Source organism: Trachurus trachurus, assembly GCF_905171665.1.
Source record: "Trachurus trachurus genome assembly, chromosome: 21".
Classification (NCBI taxonomy): Eukaryota; Metazoa; Chordata; class Actinopteri; order Carangiformes; family Carangidae; genus Trachurus; species Trachurus trachurus.
In genome coordinates, this window is record NC_139899.1 from 2,662,640 (window position 1) to 2,690,100 (window position 27,461).

The window sequence follows — 27,461 nt, forward strand, 5'->3', positions numbered from 1 at the left end:
CCAGCTAAGAGTTTCCTCAGAAGACCTTTTTACTAACTGCTGACAGCAGCGGTAAGTAAAAAGAGAGTTCCTGAGGTGAGAGGAGGGACAGAGCTGACCTACTTGCTGTAGATGACGTCATGTTGCATGAAAGAGCTGACTCACAAGTCCACTGATGACCAGAGGAACGGTCTCTGCCCATAGCAATATATACTTAGATTCAGAAAATTGAATTTAAATGTGTGGAAGCCTGGCTTGATGGGAAATTCATAAGGTGACATGGATTTCTACTGACGCTGATCCACATTATGGAGCTGTTTCAGTTTGTTCAGAGGGTGAACGTTGTCCCACCAGGTCCAGGTTTCCCTTGGTGCAAGGTGCACATTAATGTTAAGCATTGGGACTTTTTAAAAAAATACTTTATTTATTCGTTTTCAAAACATCAAGGTACATAACAACCCAAACAATTACCCCCTCCTTCCTACCCCCCTCCCCCAGAGCAGGTTGGGGGGGAAAAAAATAAAAAATTACCGACAAATAAATATTCAAACATAATCAGGATCTGGAGGTGTCATGGACGTCCTCTCCGCTGTGTGATATGACCAAGAAATGGTTGCCATATCTGATAGAATCTGTCTGATGTCCCTGACAACTCAAATAGATTTTTTTCCATATAAGGTATTTGAGAGCTCTGTGAGCCAGGCTTCAGAACTTGGGGATATATCTAACTATTGGGACTTTTAAAGTTAGAAGCGACACACTCCTAATTTCTTGGAGTTCTCATTGTATTTTCGTCATCCTGAACAGTCAGGAACGGGATCAAGTTTTGTAAATCGTATCTTCTAATCCCATAAAAAATACTAAAACCGTCAAAGAATGCACCCTGCTAAGTACTGTGTGTAAATCAGAGAATGATACAGTATAACTTCTTCTTCTGCCCATAGGGTCCTGATGTTCATCAACATTATACAATCATTGTTGTCATGGTTGCAATATTAAAGGAGAATTCTGGTAATTTTCGAAATAATGCTCTACAGCTCTAGGTCCCCGAGTGCTACCATAGGAAAAGACCTGAGAAAAATATGTGCAGCCAGGAGCTAGCTCTCCTCCTGCTAGCTGCACAACATTGCAGTTAAACAGCGAAGTGATGGGGGCAGAACTTTAAAAACACACGTGTAGCACTGCTCTCTCATATTAACGAAGTTTATACACAGTCAGTGTTGTGTGGTTAGGCACTGGTGGATTTTGCAAATAGTGATATTTTGAGCATAATAGAGGCCAGAGTCACGGCTTTAAAGTTCTGCCCCCATTACTTTGCTGTTTAACTGCAATGTTGAGCAGCTAGCAGGAGGAGAGCTAGCTCCTGGCTGCACATATTTTTCTCAGCTCTTTTCTTATAGTCGCACTCAGGGACCTAGAGCTGTAGAGCCTTACATGTACTTAGAAAATGACCGGAATTCTCCTTTAATAAGGTGGTCACCTTTGTTGAATAACCATGAACAACAATCACCAGTCTAATCCATTTTTAATTTTGTGACTGATAATCAAAATGGTCAAATAAACAACATTATGTTTACTGTTTCCACACAGATCTTCCCAGATGAAGGACACAACATTGCTGCTGTGAAGAGCCGACACTACATGCTCAACTCAGTTCTCACCTTCTTCAGGCAGTGCTTTGAGGAGGACGAGGTCTTGTCCGCCCAGACATCCAAAGAAGACGACGACTAAAGCCTCCTGACAGGGAGACAAGACAGTTTTGTGTTGACCTGCTGTGATGAGCCAGCCATGAGAGCGCTGCTGTGTGTGGAAGCACTACAAGAGCATCAATGACCTACAATGTGGAAGATCAGTAGCATTAGATTTGGATCGCTGGGTCAAGATGATGGAAGTTGCTATAATGTAGTGGTTCGGATTCTACTTCTTGTTTGTAATATTTGTATCAGAGTACATATGGCAGGGTAACAAAGAAACGTGTATTTTTTCATTTTCGAGTGTAGAATTTTGCTGACTAGCCTACTCCAATCTACTGTGACTATTTCTATGTACTGCGAACACAGCAAGTTCATATGATATTAATACTTTAGAGCACATATCAGACAGCAGTTTGTGCAGGTGCCTTTACCTCATTAAAGTCGTCATTATTTTCTCAACCTTGCAGCCCACACAGGTTACGGATAGAGTCTGATTGGATAATGATGATTAAATGTTGTGCAGCCCTGAGGATCACTTCAGCAGCGGTCCACGGACTCCTCATCTCACCAGAATAAAAACAACACAATTACCACTGTGCTGCTTTTAATCACATTCAGGGAAGGAGAAGCATTACTTGAATCTTTAGCCGTATTTGGAGTGGACTGGTGTCTCTTGGGGAGGTGGGGGTGATCCTCACATCACCGGCTGCTGGTCAATGATGTTGATCCTATTTGGAGCATGTGTGTGCGTTTTCCCCTTTTCTTTTTTTTCCATCAGCTCAGTGGGAAATTTGGCTTTTGTGAAAAATCCATTTTCTACAGCATGGAAACCAGAATTATCTTCACACCCACATATACATCTGTTTGAGAGCTGAAAAAACCTGAGATCTTCATGCATACATACATACAGGTACTGGTATTCTCCTATAGCATGTACACGTACTTTGGCACCATAAAAAAAATTCTCGGTATTTCCTCACTGGATGACTTTGATACTGTAGAAAACTTAAAAAAAAAAAAAAAAAAAAACCCTGATGATTCTCAGGCAACTTTGAAAACATCTTTTTTCTTTGGTTTCTTAAATGGATCACAGACACCAGAGAGGATGATGGTGATATCCTCCAGAGGTACATGTCACAACAAATGACACTCATATTTGGTTTATGTCTCAAATCAAAAGCTGCATCCTTTTGAAGACTACTGATTGCACCACAGCAACATGACAAGCATGTCCCATTTCAAAAGGCGCCTTGGCACCCGGGAAATGGTGTTCTTCATTTCCTGGGCAATGAATCCAATAGGTGGATCTCTCCCAGCCCCGGACTATCCCAAGATTCCTCGTGTGCCCGTGATGGATTACTTTACATTGGACAGAAATCCTCTGTAGACTGGACATCTCATTTCAGTGCATCGGTCCTCATGTATAACTCCAGGAAGGACTGATGGGATTCCCCACATGCAGCATCTAGGCCTCCTTACTCAGCTACCCAGCATGCCTTCTGAGGATGTTCTTGACTTTTTCCATGTCTATCACTGCACACAACATATCCTGTAATTTCATGATAGTTAGACTATTATCCACAACACAGAGTTATATTACCTAAGGACCACAGGGGGTATGACACACCCCCACCTCTTCATGTCATGGGCCTGTTGATGTGCAATAGGACAGATAATAACAACCTGTTTTGTGTCATTGTTATGTCTTGTCTTCTATTTTTGTGATTACAATAAGAACTCTTTTTGACATATTATTGCAGCTTCCCTTCTTGTGGAACATAGATGATACATGTTGGATTCAATAATCTATGTATATTACAGCATATTGGATTTAATAGGCATCAGAAAAGCTTTCCCATAACATTTCCCAATGTTAATGTCAACACTTTAAAGGGATAGTTCAACATTTTGGCAAATTGGCCCATTGCCATAATCCCTATAGTCATAGTAGTGGGTTCATTACTTGTCGGTGTGAGCTATTTTTAGAACCACCGAGCCGAGTAGCGAGCTACACTACGGAGGCTCATGGGATTTCTTGGTTTCCCTCATCAAACTCATCAAATACACAATCCAACAACTCCAAAACGCTCTGGTGGACAAGTTGTGACCTGCACATTCACCACGCTATGAGATAATAACGGAACATTACGAGACAGAGTTGTTTTCGAGATAAATACAGAGACTGCTTGCTGAAAAACTGTCCCTGAAGGCAACGGATCAGCAGTTTTGCATGAATTTACCTCTTAAACAACTCTGTCTCGTAACGTTCTGTTATTATCTCATAGCGTGATGAATGTGCAGGTCATAACTTGTTCACAAGAAAGTTTTGGAGTTGTTGGATTGTGTATTTGATGACTTTGATGAGGGAAACCAAGAAATCCCATGAGCCTCCGTAGCGTAGCACTGAGCAGCTTATGGCTCTGCTCGACCGTTCTAAAAAATAGTTTGCACCGACAAATAAAGGTAACAAACCTACTGCTATGACTATAGCGATTATGGCAATGGGCCAATTTGCCAAAATGTTGAACTATCCCTTTAAAGAAACTACATCTACAATTGCAATTACAACTGCAGGTTGTGTTTACCTGTACTTACAGTACACCAACTATTTACTATACAGTTAAGGTTTTATCCTCTTAAAATTGAAGCCAATTCTTTGCAATAACATTTTGTTGAGGACCATCTGACACGTCGCCTGTATCATTAATATCCCAAAATGTGAAAAGGGGGTTTCAAATAGGGAATTAAATGGAGAAAGTGAACTTGTACTTACACTTGTCTCTGTTAAGCACCGCTCCATAACCAGACTCCTGTCATGTTGTACATTATCATATCTTTGCTCGAATAACCACAGATCATTTTCCTGACCATGATCCTGTGCTGCTCACTCCTCTGCACTTCCTTAGCTCCATTCTGTCAAAACTGCATGACGTTTGTACAGTTGGGAAAATTTATAAGCTGAAATAAATAGTTCAAGTGGACCGTCTCATCTGTGTGTGTGTGCTTGTTTCCCGATGTGCTGAGAGGACAAAGCATACTGTATATCTGATAGCAGCAGTCAGCTAACAGCGCTGCAGTTCAGGCTCAGAGCTAACAGCAGTGACAGATGTTATCTTGAAGTTGCGTTCATATGGAAGCTGTTACATATCTGATTGAAATTTTTTGATCCAATGAATTCTTTAACTCATACTAGAGATAACTGAACTGTGCATGTTTTGCAGTCTTTTAGACAGTGAAATGAGAAAGATACAGACCTGGGGCCTCATTTATCAAAGAGGGTGTAAAACTGCTACTAAATATTTGCGTACGGCGAAAAGACGAAAATGGCGTACACCCTAAATATTTACACCTTTTTCAGATCAATCAAACTGTGCGTACGCACAACTCTCCGCAATATATCACACAGGACTCAAGAATGGTGCACACGTGAACACACCTCTTACTCCACCCCCGGAACGCCTATATACAACTATATATGGTCAGCACGTGCATATTTAATCAGCCATGTGCTCTCTGTGGTGCAGCAACTTTTGTGACAACGGAGACAACGGGCGGAGGACGGGGGAAAGAAGCGGAACTTCTCCGCTTCTCCGAAAGCAGATACACGGGCAATAAATCAGTCAGAAAAATGATCTTGCATTTTAATAAGCTACAATAAAAACAAAAACCTCCCAAATCTCAACAAAAGGGAGCAGAAAGAAGAAGAATCTTATGTAATCTGCCCCTTTATCCCAGAAAATCTTTTTTTTTTTTTTACCTAGATGTTAAAACAATGTAGGAAGCAGGACGATAGTTACCATTATTTTGCATGCCTTTCTACACAGTTACAGCTCTACTGGACTCGGTTTAGGTCATTTTCCATTACAGCTGAGTCCTTCACAGTTCCTCCTCAGAGCCGCGTTGTCTCGCTCTTTATTCTCTCCTCTCGTCAGCTCCAAACACACGTGCACCTCGTTAACTCAGGTGACAGAATAATAACAGTCTCAGTAGCTGCAGATCAGTGTGCGCTGCTGCCGATGTGTTTTTAAACTTGGATGGTTTGATCCTTGTCGGACGTCACACAGCCTAATCAAAAAAGCAAAATCCACAATCCGCTCTGTTTATCATAAACAACATAAAGCCTAGTGTTATTATAGAGCGGGTTGGATTGCCAGCATCAACGGTCCACCACTACCACAATTACTTCATAAAATCCTACTGTGCTCTTCTAAATGTACTCCGCTCCTCTCTCCCTCTCACACTGCAGTTCTCTGACTCAGCAACGGTGTCGCCAATTCCTCCTGTTCCTCAAAAAAGGCGTACGCCAGGGTCAAAATGGGTGTAAATGTCCGCACTTTTCCCCGTCAGGTTTTGGCTTGATAGATCCCAAATTTGGCGGAGAAAAGTGCGTACGCACAAAACGAGGGGAAAATGGCGTAAAAAAAGGTGTATCCACAATGATAAATGAGGCCCCTGAAGTCAGAACATTAACACCCTCCCATCCAGGGCCGGGCACTGGCAGGCCCAGCATTCATTTAACCAGTGGGTTTTTAGGGGGTAAATGATCATAGTTTGAGGCCGTTGAACTGAATATGTACTGGAAGTTTTTTATTGGATTTCTGGAAAACAAAACAAAACACAAACTAAATTGTAACAACAGAGTTTAGTTCAATGAAATCGATCCTGGCAGCCTGAAAACAAGAATCAAGAATGCTGCAGCAGTCGCTCTAACAGTTGTTTGGCAAAAGCTGCTCCAGCACCTGAATCCCACTACAGTCTCAGACTGTCCAGTTTACATTCACTATCTCTACAAGGTTAACAAAACAAGTTACAATAAAGCTGCTGAGGCAGTTCTGCATTGGGCCTCATTAGATCAGCACCAGATATCTATACATTATATCTTCAAATTACACTTCCAGCGACAGCATTTCCCTGTTGCTAACTTCTCAGTGTGGCAGAGGGATTGTTTTGCTCCCTAAGTTTGCAGATTCAGAGTATATTCAGAGTATATATGCTTACCTATTTATAAAATCTGCAGCGGTCTCACCGGGATGTGTAAGTGGGAGCTGTCTGCAGTGGACTTGGACGATCCAGGACGATCCATCACCACTGGGGATTGTGATACTTGACATAAAGTAATAAATCTAATTAAACATCACATATTGAGGCATTATGTGACAATTCAGCTCAGTTCAGTGTTTACATATTTACTGAGATAAAACTGCCCCATCATTGGAAATGCAGGTTCTTGTTGGAAGTTGACACAACAACCATATTTGTTTTCTACAACAAACCAGTTTTTACTCTGTGGAACAACTAATTCATTCATTAAAGCAGAAGTGAGCGATCCGGTCGTTTTCGCTAATGCTGCGTTCCAGGCAGGCTTTTGAAATCGTAAATTACAGCTTCAAGTCACAACTTACGACTTTGTAGCGTTCCAGGCAACCCACTCGTGTTTTTCCGACCTGTTTTACCGGTGAAAGTCACTATAACGGCCACTCGTAACTTCCGACCGGTGAACTCGTACCAGATCGAACTGGTACCACTTCACGGTCAGAAAAATACGAGTTTCCTTGAACGCACCATAACAGTCCTCGTCGCTACGTCACCACATTCACGGCGTTCCTTGGCTGCACACACAGCCCTGCATGCCGTTCTCTCTCCTCATTGGATAAAAACTGTAGGATACGATAAATGTTTTCTCTTCGGCTCAGAGCAGAGCAGAGGGACTGAGAGACCCGTGTTTCAGTCCAAACACTCTATGTAAGTGATTGCTGTCGGAAGATATAACTATTTAAGACTTATATTAACACAAATATATCACTCACTTCTGCTTTAATAAAGATTAATACAGTACATAAACAAATCAGCTGTTGTCATCACCTCTCCAGTTATACTGTTGTGACAAACTGTAAATGACCAAAGGACATAAAGCATGCTTACCATGCTGGCATCCCTAGATCTGTTTAACCCTCCTCTTGTCCTTCTGGGTCAAATTGACCTGTCCTGTTTCCGTCCTCCATCCTTCCTTTCTCCCTTCCTTCTTTCCACAATCCTTTTTCCGTTCCTTCCTTCCTTCCTTCCTTCCTTCCTTCCTTCCTTCCTTCCTTCCTTCCTTCCTTCCTTCCTTCCTTCCTTCCTTCCTTCCTTCCTTCCTTTGTCTTTACTTCTTTTACATCTTTTGATCCAATTGACCTGATCTGTTCCTTATACCTCCATCTTTCTTTCCTTCTCTTTTCCCTTCCTTCTTACCTCCCTTCTTCTTCCTTCCTTGAACGATTCTGTTAACTTCCCTCCCTCCAACTTTATTTACTCCCTCCCTTCCTTCCTTCCCTTCGTCCTTACTTCTTCCTTCCTTTTTGACTCAATTGACCCAATCTGTTCCTTCCCTAATTTTTTTCCCTTCCTTCTTTCCTCCCATCTTTCCCTTTGTCCTTCCTTCCTTCCTTTTTCCCTTCCTTCTTTCCTCCCATCTTTCCCTTTGTCCTTCCTTCCTTCTTTCCTCCCATCTTTCCCTTCGTCCTTCCTTCCTTCCTTTCTTCCTTGACCCAGGAGGACAACAGGAGGGTTGATATTGTTAGAATCGTTAACACACTCATGTACACACCACATTTCTGTGTCTCTATGATATACCACTTCATTATGTAATGTAATATAATGTTCAATGGTCGTTTAATGGTTAATGGTTAATCTTTTGTTATCCTGCTTCTACTCAGATCTCAGATTCATTCTAGAAAGTTGCAGTGTGGAGCGCACTCCCAATCACTGCACTGCATGCTGCACAAGATGGAGCACTGTGTGTTCCTGATGTGAGTTCTGTCTCGGCCCGGATCGTCTACTCTCTCAACACAACAACAAAAACCCTCTGTGGAGAGAAAATATATCAGAGTGTGGATGAGAGGCTCATCTGTGCTGATGAGAAATGCCAAGACTAATCCTGCTGCTTCATATCCTGCAGATTAAAGACTGTCTGTCCTTCAGCACAGTAAACATCTGCTCGGCCATTTAGGCCAGTCAGTGTGTGTGTGTGTGTGCACTGATGAATGCACACAGACACACAATGTTTAGGCAGTGATTGCTCTAAACAAGCTGATTTTTCCTGCTAAATCATTAATGTAGACCCAACACCATGTAAGCCCAGCTTCTCTCTTTACTGTTGCTCCTGATAGGAAACATTAAGGATCCATAGTATCAACAAATGTCCTCTTTAATTATAAGTCAGGTCTTATATCAATAATGTAAATGTAATAAAGCCTCACTGCCTTAAAACTAGGCAGAACACCTGTAACGTTGTGATGTCACAAGGCCGTCTTCACCTGAAATCTGCTGTAGGCTATTTCTATTGACCACTGACCTGCTGTTTCTAGAAGAAGAGATATGAATCTACACTGAGATGTTTTTTTGGTTAGTATATCTTCTGGACAGCAATGGAAAAGAGTCAAATATGAGACCATTAAATTGGATTATTCATCAGTCTTGCAAACAAACAGCAGAGTGGATGACCTGTTAGAACAAAGCACATTACATAAGATACAGTAACTCACTGCTTTTCATAGTTTTTTTTAAATTTATTTATTTATTTATAATCATCACTAGAGGACAATCACAATAATCCCAAAACCTCAACCCTGCCCTTTTCCCTTTTTTTTAAAACAGCAAAAACAACGAGAAGAAGCTTTACAAAATCCATCCTAAGAAGAAAATCAACAGCTGAAAGAAAACACATGAAAAAAAAGACCAAAAAAAACAAACCAAAAAAAAACAAAAAACAAGACATCGAGGTCAAATCAATCCATCCCCATAGACTAAACTTTCTATGAGATCTGACATCTCAAAAATATATTTATGTACACACTCTGCTGTATTGTACTGTACAAAATGTGGCAACACTTGACACATTCCCTGTAGACATGCAAACACCTTACTGACACTGTAAAATTGTCCATCTTAGTATATCTGTTTCATTTGATTCCACTTGTTTGGTTTATTAGTTTGTGTTTGTCCTTGAAATAAGAGCGTCCAAAAAAAAAACAAAAAAAAAAAAACAGGGGGAATGTCTCTTTAATTCAAGCCATTTCAACAGACAGAACCAGGTACATGGTATATTAAGATGGAGAACTTTCGCAGTGCGGCCTCAAACTGAAAACACTGTACAGTACTGTATGGCCAGTATCATTAATCTTCATATAGGATCATTATCTATTTCTGACCTTAGAGCTGACATGGTGTTGTAACCGTCTCCCATACTAAACTGACTCCAGCGCTGTGTCTGCACGACCTGAGTTGACACAGGTTAACACAGCACCGCTAATGGATGACTACCGAAGACGTCAGCAAGTAACATTACAGTATGTTGAACCTCATAAGGCATTGTACATGTCTACACGAGACCCCTGTACAATAAAGTGTGACCCATTAAAGACTGTTTCCATTTAAGGGGTGGGCGATGGCAGAGGGCGTCAGCAGGAAATTGCACTTATTGAGGGGTCGGCTCGGTCGTGGTGGACTCGTGTGACTAAAGGTTTTTTGTTTTTTTTTCTTTCTTCCGTAGATGACTGGAGTATTTTCCTTGTGCAACGATACAACAACCAAAGGAGAGGTGGTGAGATCAGAAGTAGTGTACATCTGTGTTCGTTTCCTCCCCAAGTGTTACCACAAAGTAGACTAACATGGCAAAAATGAGTGAAGGAGGAGGGAAAGAGAGAGAAGTGGGGGTGGAAAAAAGAACCATGCACTGGGTTAAGTGTGGATGAACGCAGGCCAGAGAGCCCGCACAACATGGAGGCAGTCTTCTGTGTGCTTTGCCGAGAAACGGAGCGTCCCGAAACTGAAATGACTTTATGCTAGAGGGCTGTCCCCGCCTCGTCCCGGCAACGCAAGTGTCCGTATCTTTTCAACACATTTACACACACACTCTCTCTCGCTCTCTCACACACACACACACACACAAACACACACACACTTAAGAGCGTAAGAAGCTCTAACCCAGTGTCCATGTCTGGCTAAACTCTTGGTCCAGATGTGAAAAAAGCCTTGACTGATTTTAGCAAAATTCTCTGAAGCTCTGCCAAAGGTCTAACCCTCAAAGTCTCGGGCCTACTCCTCCTCCTCCTCCTCGTCATCGGGCAGCGGTAGTAACTCCTCCTTCAGACACTCCCTGTAGAAGCTGGTCAGTGTGGCGTAGAGGTGCTGACGGCTCTGCCGGGACAGGAAGTGACCCTCGTCTGGGTAGATCTGGTGGTGAAAGGTTAGATGTCATGCAAATAGAGTCAGCTGTAGAATACAGTGATGTCAGGAAAAAAGAAATCATGGCTGAAATCAGTGCAATTGCTGTTACTGCAATGTGGTGCAGTAACAGTAGAAAACAGCTGTAACTCTACTGCTTTTTTCATTCTCATCAAGCAGGAAGCTGTTTCAGCCTTAAAGGAATAGTTAAACATTTTGGCAAATTGGCCCATTGCAATAATCCTTATAGTCTTAAAAGTAGGTTTGTTACTTTTAATTGTCGGTGCAAGCTGTTTTTAGAGCGGCGGAGCAGAGCGGCTAGCTGCTCAGAGCTACGCTATAGAGGCTAATGGAATTTCTTGGTTTCCCTCATCAAACTCAACATCAAATACACAATCCAACAACTCCGTAACGTTCTGGTGGACAAGTTGTGACCTGCACATTCACCACACTATGAGATAATAACACAACGTAGTTGTTTTAGAGGTAAATTCATGCAAAGCCGCTGATGCACGTTCCTGTCAGGGACAGTTTTTCAGCAAGCAGTCTCTGCATTTGCCTCGAAAACAACTTTGTCTTGTAACGTTCTGTTATTATCTCATAGCGTGGTGAATGTGCAGGTCACAACTTGTGAACGAGAGCAAGAACAAGAAATTCCATAACTCCGTAGCGTAGTTCTGAGCAGCTCACGGCTCTGCTCCGCCGCTCTAAAAACAGTTTGCACCGACAATAAAAGGTAACAAACCTACTCTTAAGAGTATAGGGATTATGGCACGAGCCAATTTGCAAAAATGTTGAACTATCCCTTTAAACTCACTGTACAGAGAACTGTTAGAAGCCAGAATAGCTAAAATAAATCTAAATGCCTGGTGACAGAACTGACTCTAAATGATTGCTAATATTTCCCCATGTTTGATTCATATATACAACAAAGCATCTGTTTGCTAACAGTGATTATATGTCAGTGTTTCCAGCTTCATCCTGCTGCTCCAAGTCACAAATTACTAAAAATTCAGAATGCAATCCTGAAAATGGGCCACTGTTACACAGCAGTCAGCCACAATAATAAAAACAGTCAGCTGTTTTAATGTTACGTTTGATTGATGTGTTTGCAGTGTACAGTGTAATGCCAAATTTCATATTTTGCTACCACAGATATAGAAAATGGGGTAACACTTTATAATACAGTAAGTACACAGTATTAAGCATTAATAAATACTGAATTCTTCATTTATAATGCATGAATACTCATTAGTATGTAGTTTATAAATACAGTTAATGCTTATCAATGATGAGTAAAACACTTTTAACTGTGTTTATAAACTACATATTAATGAGTATTCATGTGTTATAAATGATGAATTCAGCATTTAATGATTAACTAATGCTTAATAGTGTGTACAACATTTTGGAAAATTGGCCCATTGTCATAACCCCTACAGTCATAGCAGTAGGTTTGTTACCTTTAATTGCAGCCGTGAGCTGCTCAGAGCTACGCTACAGAGGCTAATGGGATTTCTTGGTTTCCCTCACCAAACTCATCAAATACACAATCCAACAACTCCAAACAAGTTGTGACCTGCAAATTCACCACGCTATGAGATAATAACAGAACGCTATGTGACAGAGTCGTTGTCGAGGCAAATGCAGAGACTGCTTGCTGAAAAACTACCCCTGACGGGAATGCACATCAGTGGTTTTACATGAATTTACCTTGAAAAGAACTCTGACTCGTAACGCTGTACTGTACTGTATGTCCATGTTTTATATAGTAAAGTCCCTTTGATGAGTGTCACTGACATTTGCAAAATGTTCATAGAGAGAGAACACATCAAAGATGAAAAGCAACAAAAAAAAAAAAAAAAAAGGTAACAAATAGACTTAGATTATAAATATATTCAGGAACAAAAAGACTTTAACAAGGTGGACTATTGTGCATCATATTTGTATTGCACCTGAGGACCTCTACACTATCTTACACATGCAGAATACTAGTGTTGTTGTATCTGTGTTACAGTACACACCTGCATCGAGTAGTTGGCTCCAACTTTCACCAGGTTCTTGACGAGCTCAGCAGTATGCTGGAAGTGGATGTTGGCTGAGAGGAGAGAAACAAAACATGTCAGCAAGACTTAGCCTGAAACCTGGCTGAGGGGGAAAAGGAAAAAAAGGAGATAAGATTGTTGCAGGATGGAAACACCTCAACAAATCTGACATGCATGGCTCATCAGTGGATGTTTTCCTCTGGAAACCCAGCATCAATTTAGATAACCCACTTTTCCTTTTATCTTTTGATTAAAAAACCATTTGCCTCATTACCCTCCACGATTGCGCGCTTCTTTGTGCTCAGTGGCGATGCACCACAGATACAGTATTTAGATTTTTATCACTATTTATTTCCTCTTACCATCTGCTGTGCCGTGAACCAGCATCAGAGTCTGCTCCTTGAGAGCTTGAACGTTCTGCAGCACGTTGGAAAACTGCGAGGAAATCAGAAAATAGCAGGAGATTGATAGACAGAACTGGTGCTGTGGGAAGCAATACAAAAATAACGCGAATGATCAAATGCACCGCGCTGTCATAATTTTACATTATATCCTGATTGCATGCACATGAAGACACAGTCATTTAAAGCAATTTCACATTCCCAAGTGATAAAGTATCTCCCACTGACATGATTTTCTGTGCTTTTGAATATCACCACTTGCGCAAATTGTGAAAACAGAGTGTAAAAAATCCAGGAAATGCAAAGCAGCAGTAAATTGAGAGGAGACCTGCAAAGAAGCAGTGTGCTCAGAGGAGAGATGCACTCACATGAACCTGTTTCAGTCTTCCTCTTTCTTATTACAGTGGAAAACACCTCTGATAGCTAAAATATCCTGTCTGTGCAGGAGGCCTGAGAGAGCCAGGCAACTATTGCAGCTTATACATATATATAAACATAAAACAAAACCCCCCGCATGTGATCCGACACACCTGAGCATGTGGTTACCAAAGAGAGAGGAGTGTCAAAATCCCACAGAGCATGAAAAAAAAAACACACAAGCCGAACGTTGCCGCTATCAAAGTCAGGAGGCGGCGACGTTGGGTAACCGTGGGAGCTTAAACTGTAGGTGTGTCAGTGATGTCGCGCTTTCAAAAGATCAACGGCAAAACAAGCAACGGGGGGAAAGCGGTAAACACGCACCTGATATCTGCTGTCATCCCGTAATGGCATGCCGAGGTATCTCTCCGAGAACGCTGACGCTGTGCAAATGAGAAGTGATACATTCTTTAACAGTGTCGACAGGAGACGGCGCTTCAGCTCTAGTTAAGTACCTAAACAAAGTGGAGCTGTTGTCAACTTGAGCCCAGATGAAATGCTCTCAGTGAGGAGGGAATAACACCGTGAGCAGGTGAGGGGGACTCCTTTGTTGCTATCTTGGGGATTATGGATGATGTTCTTTGCTCTGGGTTTTGTATTGTAATGACCTGATTCACCTGGCTCCCTGACAGAGGAACATCAAATCCCACCAAAACACCACCAGTTATTCCCTCTGCCTCCACACAAACATGTCCTTTAGCGGCCAGATGGAGATACACACACTGACATCTTGCTGCCTGTGTGACATGAGATCCACATGTAGATTCAGCACAGCGCAGGGTTTTACAGAGGGATCGTCAACTCACCGTAGAGTTTCCAGTCTGTCACGGGTGACATCGCACATGCACATTTGAAGAGGCTGTCGGTCGCCTTGAGCATCATTAATGTTAAGTAGGCTCCATAACCCTGAGGAAAACACACATAAACAGGTATGGCAGTGAAACATACAGTATAAGTAAAGGTATAAACATTTTATTCAATCATTCACAGTGACAGAATAATCACATGACACTTTAAAGGTCCCATATTTACACTTCTGTTGCCTTTTATTTAAAGTGTTGATCCATAAGAACAAATATTTGTGATTTTTAGGGTGAAACATCTATTATATTGTTTTTTTTGCAACAAAATACATGACATACTGTACCATTCAATACAATGTGCAGGTTCAATTCATTTATTGAGAGAGAGCTTTTTCTCACCTTTCCAAAGACTGCTATCCGTGTCCGATCAATATATGGGAATTTCATCATGTAGCTGAAAGATAAAAGAATCATACATGAGCTACCCAGCTTCAAAACAATTCAAATTCTATTGGATAAATATCATTACTCCACATGGCTTTTAGCCTGACAAGCCAGACTATATCATTAACATGTCTAGTCTGGCAACAACCGGTAGACCTCGGCTCAATCCAGGAGGCGGGATGAAGGCTGTCTTTCAAACTGCCTCTGCACGCAATAGGGTAGCGCTACGACCAATCAGAGCAAAGAGCAGGATGACGTTAGCCTGACAAGCCAATTAAAATGTATGTCACCATCGCGTTAAGCCCGCCCAACGACTCTCTAAACAGATAGAGCGCTGTGATTGGTGAACACAATCGGTGTTCGAGACTCAAAAAGTTCCTATGGCTCATTTCTACACCCACCTACGGAGCAAATATTTTTGCTGCCGCTAGGGTGCGTCTAGATTTCTAGGCTACATGGCTTTTGTATTTTTTTGTAATATTTATTTTATTTTCTAACTCTTCAATTTTGACCATATTCCTCTCAGAGAATATTAATATCTAATATAATATTATGTTATATTATTATTATGTTATTTCAGTGATGTTCCCTTTGACAACATAGTGCTTTTGAGAAATGCTCCATACAGTACAACCATATCAGCAGAAAATAAGTTGTTTACTACAGGTGAAAAATATGATGTTCTCTGAGTGACCAATGGGAGCAGCTCTCACACTGTCATGTAATCACACTGTGAAGAAGGGCTGAACACACACACCTGTCCTACGGTCCGTTAACTGAAACTCCTCCCATCTTCTCTACAAGAGCCTCTCTGATGCCTCTGCTATATTTAAAGTGAATGTGATTTCTGTTAAATCCTTCATGTCCAGTGGTATTTAACATTTGAACTTTATGATACCTAACAACAAAAGGTAGATCATACCATAAAACCAGCCTGTTTTAACCGCCGTGTGCTTTTTGATTTTACAGTGGGTTGTAAATGTACTCAAATACACGAAGATGACATTTGAACAATCTCACTTCAAGGAGATGTTCTACACAGCATATGAGCAAACCCTGTCTCCTGATAAAGGTCAAGAGCAGCTATTAAATAGACCTGGAGGTAAGATTAATTGGTCAACAAATTATAAAACATGCCTAAGTGGTAGTTCATCACAGGGAAGCTCTGGTTGTGGACAGGTGTTGAATTCATTCTCTAGACTTAATATTCTAACAGTTTGAAGGCAGCACACTGCCAGAGGACTGGGGCGTCTACATCTGTTAGAAGGAAGAAAATACACCCTGCTACTTCCTTGTGCTATAAATGGACTGGCTATTGGACACACTTGGACAAGTCTCAGTGAGTCACCTCATCAGTGGGCCGATGGGCCTCCCAAAAATGATTCACTGGCTCACTCAGTCTCTTACAGCCCCTCTCTGACTACCTGACAGCATGCTGTTTGTGTGTTCTGGGAGCTATAAACCCCTCACCCTCATTAAAGGGAAAATTCAACATTTTGGCAAATTGGCCCATTGCCATAATCCCTATAGTTTTAGGAGTAGGTTTGTTACCTTTAATTGTCGGTGAAAACTATTTTTAGAACAGTGGAGCAGAGCCATGAGCTGCTCAGAGCTATGGGATTTCCTGGTTTCCCTAATCAAACTCATCAAATACACAATCTAACAACTCCAAAACACTCTGGTGGACAAGTTGTGACCTGCACATTCACCACACTATGAGATAATAACGGAACGTTACGAGAATGAGTTGTTTTAGAGGTAAATTCATGCAAAGCTGCTGACACGTGTTCCTGTCAGGGGCAGTTTTTCGGCAAGCAGTCTCTTTTCGGCACGACACCGGCTCTGCATTTGCCTCGAAAATGACTCTGTCTCGTAACCTTCTGTTATTATCTCATAGCGTGGTGAATGTGCAGGTCACAACTTGTCCACCAGAGTGTTTTGGAGTTGTTGGATTGTGTATTTTATGAGTTTGATGAGGGGAACCAAGAAATCCCATGAGCCTCCATAGCATAGCTCTGAGCAGCTCGCGGCTCTGCTCCGCCGTTCTAAAAATAACTTGCACCGACAATTAAAGGTATAACGAACCTACTCCTAAAACCATAGGGATTATGGCAATGGGCTAATTTGCCAAAATGTTGAAATATCCCTTTAATGTTGGCTCAGCCCTCAGCATACACAATTCTTGATGCATTGTTAAACCTTGATTAATAATTAACCACATTAGTCCACATGTTAATTTAAAGTCAGTCTGTTAAAAGTGTATGACAGTCTGTTGAACTGCTGTTCTGGAGTTCCTCGAGTATTTGAACAGACTTTTGTCAAGTTTGTAAAAAATAAAAATTGAGTGAATCAATTTGACTGCATACTCTACTGCTGCAATCTGGTCCTGGACATCAACAGTTCCCAGTCTGTGGTGAACCTCGTGCAGGATCCTCTGGCCCTGGAAGCCGCTGCCTCGTCCGTCCAGACGAGCCACGATGATGTTGTCTGAGCTGACCAGGACAGAGTCCCAGCTGAGGGAGAAGCGGTCACTCACTGCCTGACCACCGGGGGCGCTGTCACTGCACACAGCAGGACACATACAAATAAAACAAACTGTCAGAATCCTAATTTGAGTAAATTCAGTAAAAGTGGTTATGGTAGATACGGACAAGCAGAATATGTAGGTTTTTTTTATTTTTTTTATCATTGGAGTAGCCTGGTTAGTGTGATTTAATTTTAAAGAGCTGGGTGGTATTTTTACATATACTGTACATAGGTGACATTGAGAAATATGAAAATTCACAATACCAAATGCCCTGACCTGTCTGTAGCGCACAGACTAATGGTCTATAGTTTTTCCAGAAAATACCAATAAAAAAAACAAACCTAAAACAGCAGGAACATGCTGACTAATGTGACACACTGATATTAGAATTGTTTTTTCAGTATACAGTACATTTCTAATCGGCATGTATCTAACAGTAAGCGTTCAAACATATGAGGCCACATACATCAGCAGGAGCAGCCCATAGTGACGGGAGTCAGAGAAGTCTGGTGGGTAGGAGATCTTCAAAGGTAAATCTGTGAAAAGACATTTAACATATTAAAGCCGACCTATCTACAGCACTGAGTTTTCTGTGACTCACAGTAACAGAAAAGGAAACCAATTTATTCTCACCAAAATGTTCCATTGGAACTGTTCTGAAGTCAGTCAGTTGGATCCTCTTGTACTTCAAGACCGCCTTCAATAAAGAGTTGTTCTCAAGAATGTAGTAATCTGTAAAAAATGACAGCCGAGTGTTCAAACGGTGAGTCCAGACATTGTCACTGCATACGCATCGCCCATACTAACATGAGGAATCTGTCTTTTCAAGGTGTAGGTGAGATGGAGAAGATGGTCTCAGACATGCTCTCATTTTGGGGTGAATTTAAATGGTTCAAGGAGCTGCTGAATACACTCCTGGGTTGTTCCTTTCTCCAGGGTAGAAGTGTTGCAAGTAAAAGAGATGGTTCTAAATCAAAAAATAACAATCCTTGGTAGTTAAATGATAATGTCGTGGCAGACAACAATTTTCCCTTCTACCTTACAGCCTCCTTTCGTTCAGTGAGATGGCGGGGCATTATACCACATTCAGGTGAAACTGACCCTCACAAACAACATATTTGTCTAAAAAGGCCTAAAGAAAGAAAGATAATCCCAGAGCGCTGGTCATGGGAGCTCAAACCCAGGTCCATCAGCACATTCATAAACAGTCTTTTAAGTTTTTGCAGGTTTCTACAGAGTCATTCATACAGCAAGTCCCAGCAGCTCAGGTCTGGCTTAGAAAGAGGGCACTCTGACTCTGATCACAAGCTGGTTCATTGTCAGACCGACTGTGGAGCAGACGGCATCGCTGCTGGTGCGGGCTAATGGTTGTTTTTCATTGGCTCTTGTGAGCACTGGGTCATTTTATTCAGAGGCTGCTTTCACTGTGCTCCATAACACCTTGTTGGGAACAAGACAAAGCATTTGTAAGCCAGTCACCAACACTACAGTGTAGTGTCAGTTTTGTAAGATCTTTTTTGCATTTCTTTAGCCTAATGTAAAATGTTAGTTTTATCATTTAGTCAACTGCATCCTGAAAACTATACTTCATATAGTGTTAAAGCAGAAGTAAGCAATGTTTTTGTGTTAATATAAGTCTTAAATAGTTCTATCTTCCGACAGCAATCACTTACATAGAGTGTTTGGTCTGAAACACGGGTCTGTCAGTCACTCTGCTCTGCTCTGAGCCGAGGAGAAAACTTTTCTCGTATCCTACAAGTTTTATCCAATGAGGAGAGAGAACGGCATGAAGGGCTGTGTGTGCAGCCAAGGGATGCGCGTGAATGCGGTGACGTAGGGACGAGGACCAATAGATCCATGACGAGGGCGGGGGCTGCTAACTCCATCGGCTGACAAGACGTTATGGTGCGTTCAAGGCAACCCGTAACTCGTGTTTTTCCGACCTGTGAAGTCGTACCAGTTCGAAAGTTACGAGTGGCCGTTATAGTGACTTTCACAGGTAAAACAGGTGCAACAGGAAGGAAAAAAGAGTTACGGGTTGCCTGGAACGTTACAAAGTCCTAAGTCGTGACTTGAAGCTGTAACTTACGGTTTCAAAAGCCTGCCTGGAACGCAGCATTAGCCAAAACGACCGGATCGCTTACTTCTGCTTTAATGTTTTAGCCCTTTTCAGTCACCACACTTTATTTAACATGTACATAAATCTAATCTAAAATCTGTAGTTTTGCCACTTTGCTTCTTTACTAATAAAGCAATGCATTATTTGTGTAATTTTTTAATCAATCTTGCTGTAACACCTTGTGCGAGCCATGTTGTTGTCCATGTTGACTCCATGTAAGCTACTCCTTACTGTGCTCCATGTGAGCGTAGTCCTGATATGATGCCTAATAGAACAGCTGCAAGGAAAAAAATAAAAAATAAACTACCTATAATATTTTGTCTCCTCTTTTCTGGTAGCAAAAAATACAGAAATAAAGTTTATATTTTTCAAACTACATTGTAGTCTTGTCTCACAGCAACCTCAAAAACAGGAGCCCTGCTATTTTCTCCACATGTAATAAACAATGACTATCTGATTTGGCCATTTTTCCATTCAAGCCATTTGAGAAGCAGCTAAATGAAATGGAATTCATCCAGCATTTCTAATGGAAAACCCAAAATCAATAGACGTCTCATTATGAAACCACCAGAGGCCTTGAGTTCCCAGCTGTGGATGGAGGGCCTATCCAAATAACCCTGGGCAAATTGCTTGCTTTTCTGCAGCACAGCTGTTAACTTTTTTTGTGTGTATGTGTGTACACTGTGTGAGTCAGTGTGTGTATCCATGCCTGTGGGAAAGGAAGATTTAAAAAAAAAAGGACAGAAGAAAGAAATCTTGATTTGTGAGCTTGTCTGCTCTTCCTGACAATGATCATTTTGTCAGAGAAGCCAACATCTTTACGTAAAGACACAGAGACAGCGGACATAAAACACAGCCCTATAAAAACATTTTCAAAGAAAAAAAAATGCAAAGATGTCCATATTGACATTGTATCAAATTTACATACAAGTTTTTTTTTTCTGAAATCCCACTAAATATGAAGAGACAAAACTGGGGCTAACTGGTTAGCATGCTAATTTGGGTTGAAAAATAAATGATCAGTAAGTGTTTATGTTTGTGTTGTTTTGCACCAATGGGCTCATGGTGAGTTAAGTTAGGATGTTTGATGCTGGAATCTTCTAGACTGGTATACAGCTGTTAAAGCAGAAGTAAGCGATCCGGTCGTTTTGGCTAATGCTGCGTTCCAGGCAGGCTTTTGAAACCATAAGTTACAGCTTCAAGTCACAATTTACGACTTTGTAGCGTTCCAGGCAACCCACTCGTGTTTCTCCGACCTGTTTTACCTGTGAAAGTCACTATAACGGCCACTCGTAACTTCCGACCCGTCAACTCGTACCAGATCGAACTGGTACGACTTCACAGGTCGGAAAAACACGAGTTACGAGTTGCCTTGAACGCACCATAACAGTCCTCATCCCTACGTCACCACATTCACGCGCATCCCTTGGCTGCACACACAGCCCTGCATGCCGTTCTCTCTCCTCATTGGATAAAAATTGTAGGATACGAGAAAAGTTTTCTCGTCGGCTCAGAGCAGAGCAGAGTGACTGACAGACCCGTGTTTCAGACCAAACAGGTCTGAAACACCTGATCACCATAAGTGATTGCTGTCGGAAGATAGAACTATTTAAGACTTATATTAACACAAATATTCCGCTTACTTCTGCTTTAATGCTATGAAGCAATATCAAAACTTACAAATAGCTGCTTCAAGGTAAGCTAACATTAATGTAGCATCATGTTTGGCTGAGTAGGCTATAGCCCATGTTTATAGGTTCTTACAGGTCGACAGTATTTAGAGCAGGACCCATAAAGACTTTGTTCCATATATAAGTTAACCCTAGATATAAGTTAACCCTAGATGGTGTACAGAACAAGTGAATGGGGAGAGCAACAAACAGGAGTGGCGATACTTTCAGCCCGAGTCTACAAATGAGAACTGGATTTACAACCATCACAGCCTGCTCTTCACCTTACTCCAGCCCTGTACATATGAGAGTATGAGACATAAAACTGCACCAGTCATTCCTTAGATTATCCTCTTGGTAGCAGAAAGGACTATCACATCATCTTAATTTAAAGTATTTCTCAGCGTCTAAGCATGGAAACACACATGTAGCATGGCTGCTGCTAACTTTGTGGTTCGATGATAAGAATGACTGCAAGTCTACACAAACTACCATGGGGGGAAAAAAGAACAAGGTGAATAAAGTAAACAATGCAGTTTCAGCAAACTTTGGGATGGTTGCAAACTCCTGTTACCATGGAGACAGCTGTGAAATGCAATGCAAGAATGAAACTTCCCATAAAGACCCTCAGACAACAGCAGCTTGTTTACAGTTCCAACACACACATAAATCTTGAGACCGGCTCCAAGCCACGGACCAAAACACACACCTGACATGCTTGAAGGATGGAAACCTAATTGGTCCCTGAGATGTTTAGGAGGCAGTCAGCTCGTGCAGCCACATTTAACTGCTGCTGTGCTCACCGATGGAACCGACTCGCTCATGATGATGGTGATCCAGATGTTTCATCTACTGCATTCTCACTGTATGTCTCTGTTTGTTCTTGTTTAACCGTTTGACTGTTTTTAATCTAGTCATTTGCCTTGTGCACAGCACTTTGTGTTACCTTTAGGTTTGACAACTGCTAAAATATCTCACGATTAAACTGCTTGCTTGCAAACAGATTATCAAACCGAAATATGTTTTCTTACATGTAAAGCCATACTGTATGTATAATGAAGATATGGATTTTTAGCAAGGACAAGCTTAGGGAAAAAATAATTGAATCACATCCGCCATCAACATCATCAATAATTCACAATGACATCTTTCAATGTTCTTCTTTTTAAGGTTTTATTCTGTTTTTACTTGTGTCATTCTGTATCTTGCTTGTGTCATTATATATCTATTTGTTGTCTGTTTTATGTTATGCTAAACTGTGTTTTTATGTTTCTTTTATGCGCATGTATGCACACGTTTAAGAAAAATTTCCACTGCTATGTGCAGGGGACAATAAAGGTTTTCTGAATCTGAATCTGAATCTGAATCTGAATCTGAATCTGAAATATTTCAGTGCATGTTATCACTCTTGATAAACATAATAGTGCCAATATAAAATATAAACTATGAGGACTATATTCCCATAGCTGGATGAGTTGTCTCGTCTTGATAAGTGACTGTAACAGATGTTTGAAACCACATCTGCCAGTAGTTTCAGTCTTATTTTTCTTGTTAAAAACTAGGGCACCCTGCAGACAGTGATTGAGATGGTCATCACATACCCATCTTCCCCTCAAGACTAAATGGAGTCCTTACTTGAATTATTGAGGCTGTGTAAGATCACAGTGGGAGCTCCAGGACCTGAAAGGAAGCAAAAAGAGAAATAGTTAAGTGATTTAAACATTACCATGTTTCTCTGCTATGCGTCTACATTTTCAAATTACCAAGTGAAGTCGTTGTTGATGTTCAAACCAGAACAATAAAAAGGACACTGTGTGACAGATTGCTCATCTTACACAAAAGTCAAACGCAGTCTTGTTACCTCGTTTTTGCCTTGTCACCTTCCCTAACTTACCTGCATCAATTAGAGGTTAAAGGTCAGCCACGCTGCCTCCCTAATAGCCCAAGACTGTCAAATTACGCCAGTTCCTTTCAATGTCCTTTCGCAAAATTCTTAGTCAGAGGTTAATAGGATGGCAGGTTCCTTAAAAAGCAGAGCTACGGATGAATGGCTCCTCTGGCAGCTGCAAAAGTCCTCCACAAACACATTCCTCCCTCTCGCCCGGCTCTGTTCTAAAACACTAACTGCGCTTTGTGCTTGCTGTTTTATTCTCTGTTGTATTAACTTTGACCTTTGCATTTTTGTGTCACAGTGAAATGGTTTCATAATGTACATCATGTACCTGCTGGAAAAACACAACCAATAAAAATTATTTTTATGAGTGTAATTAAAAGGCCTGTGTTGCTCTTGATGAAAACAAGTGTCAAGACAAGTTTGTCTGGGCTGCACAAACTTGTCCCTCAGAAGACAATACGATCTCTCTATTATATTTATTGCTTTTGGGATTAGGAGCATTATTATCGTCCAATAAAACACCTTGCTGAATCCCTAATGCTTTCAACCATGTGGCAATCTCATCAGCTAAAAATAAATTGAAATCACAAACAATATGGGGGGTTACACTCTATTAAATGAGTTAGCTCATAATGCTAGCTAAAAGTAATTATACACAATAGAGTGGCTAATTGTTTTCATTTCATGCCACTCATTTGGAACAGATGAGAGATGAATTTAAAGCTGAATAGATGGAGGGTGGCAGATTACAGTGGGCAGAGCCTGACATCTGCCAGAGGATCTCTGCTGGAAAGAAAATGGCGTCGTGGTTTAGGAAAATGAAACAGTGTGATATGAATCCCAAGGGTGGATTTATCTGTTACCGCTGATTATCTGCAGTTTTCTTGTCAAGATAATCACACAGGGTTTGGTGATATCTACACAATCTGCTTATCATTGTTACGTAATATCACAATGTTCAGTTTAACCCTTTAATGAACAAACTCAGACCAGTATGATGATTCTACTCCATGCAACTGGTTATAGGTTTTCTATATTCTACTGAAACGCTTGTAACCTTGGAAATCACAACCAAGTTCAATCTGACTCTTATCAAACATAGAACTGGAATTAAGAATACAAATAAGAGTAATAATTACTTTTTTAACCCCCAAAGGGAAATTCATTAAGTAGGTTTGGCACATGATAAACTTTTCATATAAATTGTGCAGGTAACATCATGAACTTGTTTTTATTCAGATATTAAACCATTTGATTTCAATTCCTGCTCTGTTCACTGCTACTGCAGTTTGTAAAAAAGTAAACACATTATGGGTGAATAATATCAGCAAGCTGACAAGAGTCCAAAAGGATCTTTCCAACTGAGAGGTGGAAAGATGATGACTCACAACTAACCCTACTTTCAGAATAAAATCACACTGGAAACAGGATACAGAGGTTTGTGCGTTTTCTGTCTGCCAGCCACAGGAGATAAACAGGAGCGAAACCAATATAGTCATTTACTATATCCCATGTGGAACAAGATACTGTAGTACACATATTGTACATACATATACAGATGCATCTGATGTATCACCCTCCACTATTATCACATTGGGTAATGTACATTTGCAGTAATGGTCCAGCCAACCCAGCCATATTGGATCTTCTCAAAAAAGTCAACAAACTTGATAAATAAGAGACATTTACAGTATGTTATTCCCTCCCATTACAGAAAACTGTTTATCACAGCAAAAACATCTCTATGTGGATTTTTAAAAAACTTTTAAAAAAGGTTTACAGCTTAATGTATCTTTTTTATTTGTACCACTAAAAATACTGTAAATCAACAATGTGGTGAAGACAGTGTGGATGGAGGCTGATCATCTACCATCGTATAGCAGCTTCTACCCTGCACCTAACTACTGTGCTTTTCTAAATAATGTCAACTTTTCAACAATACAATCAAATCTTTGAACAATCCTATGAAATCAGTCTTGTGACTACAACATACCCTCAAACTCCAGTTCACTAGGAAATATATCACATCATCATTATATATATATATAAACAGCAGACGCTGAGAGTTTAACAGCAGACACTGGAGGAGCTTTAAAATAGGATGGCCTACCTTTACAGTGCAGGATGATGTGCTGGTTCGTGGGGCTGATGTCAGCATCAAAGTACAGGCAGTGAGCTTTATTTAACTCGCACGTTAAACACCGTCGAGGGAACAAACCCACAGTTTTAACGCTGCAGAGAGAAGATATTAAATTAGGGAAGTAATACAAGGTGCAACAAAACTTTATCACCAATAAGAGTGATGCTGCCTTTACTGTAGAATTTTACAGTGGGAAAAAAATCCTCTTAAGAGACTAAACCCACTAATGAAGATATCCTGATAATAAGTGTTCTAAGATGAGTGGGAACAGCAGTACTATGAGAGTCATTGTAAATTTGCAGTACCATTATTGGAGAAAATTATTTAACTTTCTGTCTGGAGCGTATGACATCACTCTGGCCCTATTCGCACGGGATTAGTATTACCTGGGGACGTCTGGTAATTTGTAAATTACCCCCCCACGTCTGTGTTTCTTGCGGTGCATTCGCACGGGATAAGTGATGTCTGTATTTTTACTCGAATTTACTGACATAGGCTCCGATATGACGTCAAAGCTGTGCACGTCGTAACATCCGCTGCTGCATGGACCGCGGAACGCATCTGGACGAGGGGGGGGGGCATAACTTCAAGTCAAGCGGGGAGGGGGGGGGGGGGTGTCCTTGTACCAGGGCCAGGGGTTATTGTTACCAAGGATACGGAAATAAAAGTAGCGAAGCTCCGGACAGAGTTGCGGTGATTGTATCCACTTTATGAAACATTATGAAAACACATGAGTCTATATCACGACAACAGATTTTCCGGGATCGATCAAATCCATTGGATCACCACGCTGATTATCCATACCAGAGGAAGGCTGCCGGTTCTCACAGCCCGGACTTCTGCCAATAGTTTTTTTTTTTTGGAGGGTGTGTGTGTGTGCGCCGAGCGGACCCGTCTAGAGAGACACGCGTCTATATGGGACAGGCTTTTATTTAATTTAGAACAAACCTTTATATGCTCAGCAAAGATGGAAAGTATAGGCTATAGTCTAATATAATAAAATGGTTCGGTTGTTTGGCCACTGTTTAAAAGAGTCAGAATATAAGGAAAGAATCGTATCCAGAGCAGCATCATTTACAAGTTTAATCAGCACCAATCAAACTTCTTCTAAATAAACGTAAACATTCAATAACTCGGGTCAGGTCGGACCGCAGGCTTCTTTTTTTTTTCTTCATCACAGGAGAAATAAGGCGTGCGCTGCGCTCACCTCGCTACTCTCTGCGGTGCTCTGGTTGTGATTTGTCTGCTGCCTTGAATCCGCCTTTTATACGTGCGCGTTCACAGATTCACAGGCATGACGTATTGATAAACAATGCACTTGATAGACTCACGAATTCAAATCGAAATGCAGCAGTTATCGGCAGCAGTGAAGGTGTGTGTGGTGGTGACTTGGCTCTTAAAAACACAGATACAACAAAAAATGCCCCTCAATTACTGAGATGCAGATTCGCACGGGACTAGTTTTACCACGGGACGTCGGTCTTTGGTGAAATATAGTAGGTAATTTGCGGGGGAATTTTTACTTACTTTTTTACTGACATGGCGCATTCGCACGGGATTAAGATCACAGACGTCCTCCGCAATTATTACAAATTACCAGAGGTCCCCAGGTAAAACTAATCCCGTGCGAATAGGGCTTAATACAGTGTTTTGGGGGCCACATTTAATAAAGCTGATAAATTTAAATCACAAGCAGTTTTATTCATTATTATTGGCAAAAAAAGGCCATTCTTAAGATGTGGAAAGAGGAGTCGGTGCCCACTTTGAGATGTGGCTTAGGAAACTGAGCAGTGTATTACATCTGGAAGAGCTCAGATATCATTTAAACAAGAAGCCTGAGTTATTTTCAAAAACTATGTAGCAATGTTTGGTAATCTTATAATTTACCAGATATTTCTGTTTTCCTAATGTAAATTTGCCTTGCTCATGTTAACATCCTTCTACCTTTGTAATGAGCCTCCTGTTTGCCTGTGCCTAAGTGCCTTTGCTTCGTACAGTAAGCATCACCAACATATGTCGGACATCCAAAGACCAAAACACTCTCTCTCTCTCTCTCTTTTGATCTTTCTTTTTCCTCTCTTTTAGCAATTTGACATCATTTGTTCATATGTGTTTGTGTATTTT

At 41.0% G+C, this 27,461-nt stretch overlaps 2 protein-coding genes across 2 annotated transcripts in view; one reads left to right on the forward strand and one right to left on the reverse strand.

Moving 5' to 3' along the window:
- The window catches only part of LOC311004741 (inactive dipeptidyl peptidase 10-like), a gene marked incomplete at both ends in the record, with an annotated part of 174,006 nt that extends 172,296 nt beyond the window's left edge, over positions 1 to 1,710 (forward strand). Inside the window, one exon of the mRNA XM_083996910.1 lies at positions 1,570 to 1,710. Coding sequence (XP_083853036.1) covers positions 1,570 to 1,710 — 141 coding nt within the window. The remainder of the gene's footprint in view (positions 1 to 1,569) is intronic.
- A 9,038-nt stretch (positions 1,711 to 10,748) lies between these two features.
- dpp10 (dipeptidyl peptidase like 10) overlaps positions 10,749 to 27,461 on the reverse strand; it is a gene marked incomplete at its 3' end in the record, with an annotated part of 171,372 nt that continues 154,659 nt past the window's right edge. Inside the window, exons 16-26 of the mRNA XM_083996620.1 lie at positions 25,308 to 25,429; positions 22,939 to 22,983; positions 18,148 to 18,246; positions 17,981 to 18,050; positions 17,354 to 17,548; positions 14,943 to 14,997; positions 14,547 to 14,646; positions 14,065 to 14,123; positions 13,285 to 13,357; positions 12,902 to 12,975; positions 10,749 to 10,886 (exon numbers count right to left, since the gene is read on the reverse strand). Coding sequence (XP_083852746.1) covers positions 10,749 to 10,886; positions 12,902 to 12,975; positions 13,285 to 13,357; positions 14,065 to 14,123; positions 14,547 to 14,646; positions 14,943 to 14,997; positions 17,354 to 17,548; positions 17,981 to 18,050; positions 18,148 to 18,246; positions 22,939 to 22,983; positions 25,308 to 25,429 — 1,030 coding nt within the window. The remainder of the gene's footprint in view (positions 10,887 to 12,901; positions 12,976 to 13,284; positions 13,358 to 14,064; positions 14,124 to 14,546; positions 14,647 to 14,942; positions 14,998 to 17,353; positions 17,549 to 17,980; positions 18,051 to 18,147; positions 18,247 to 22,938; positions 22,984 to 25,307; positions 25,430 to 27,461) is intronic.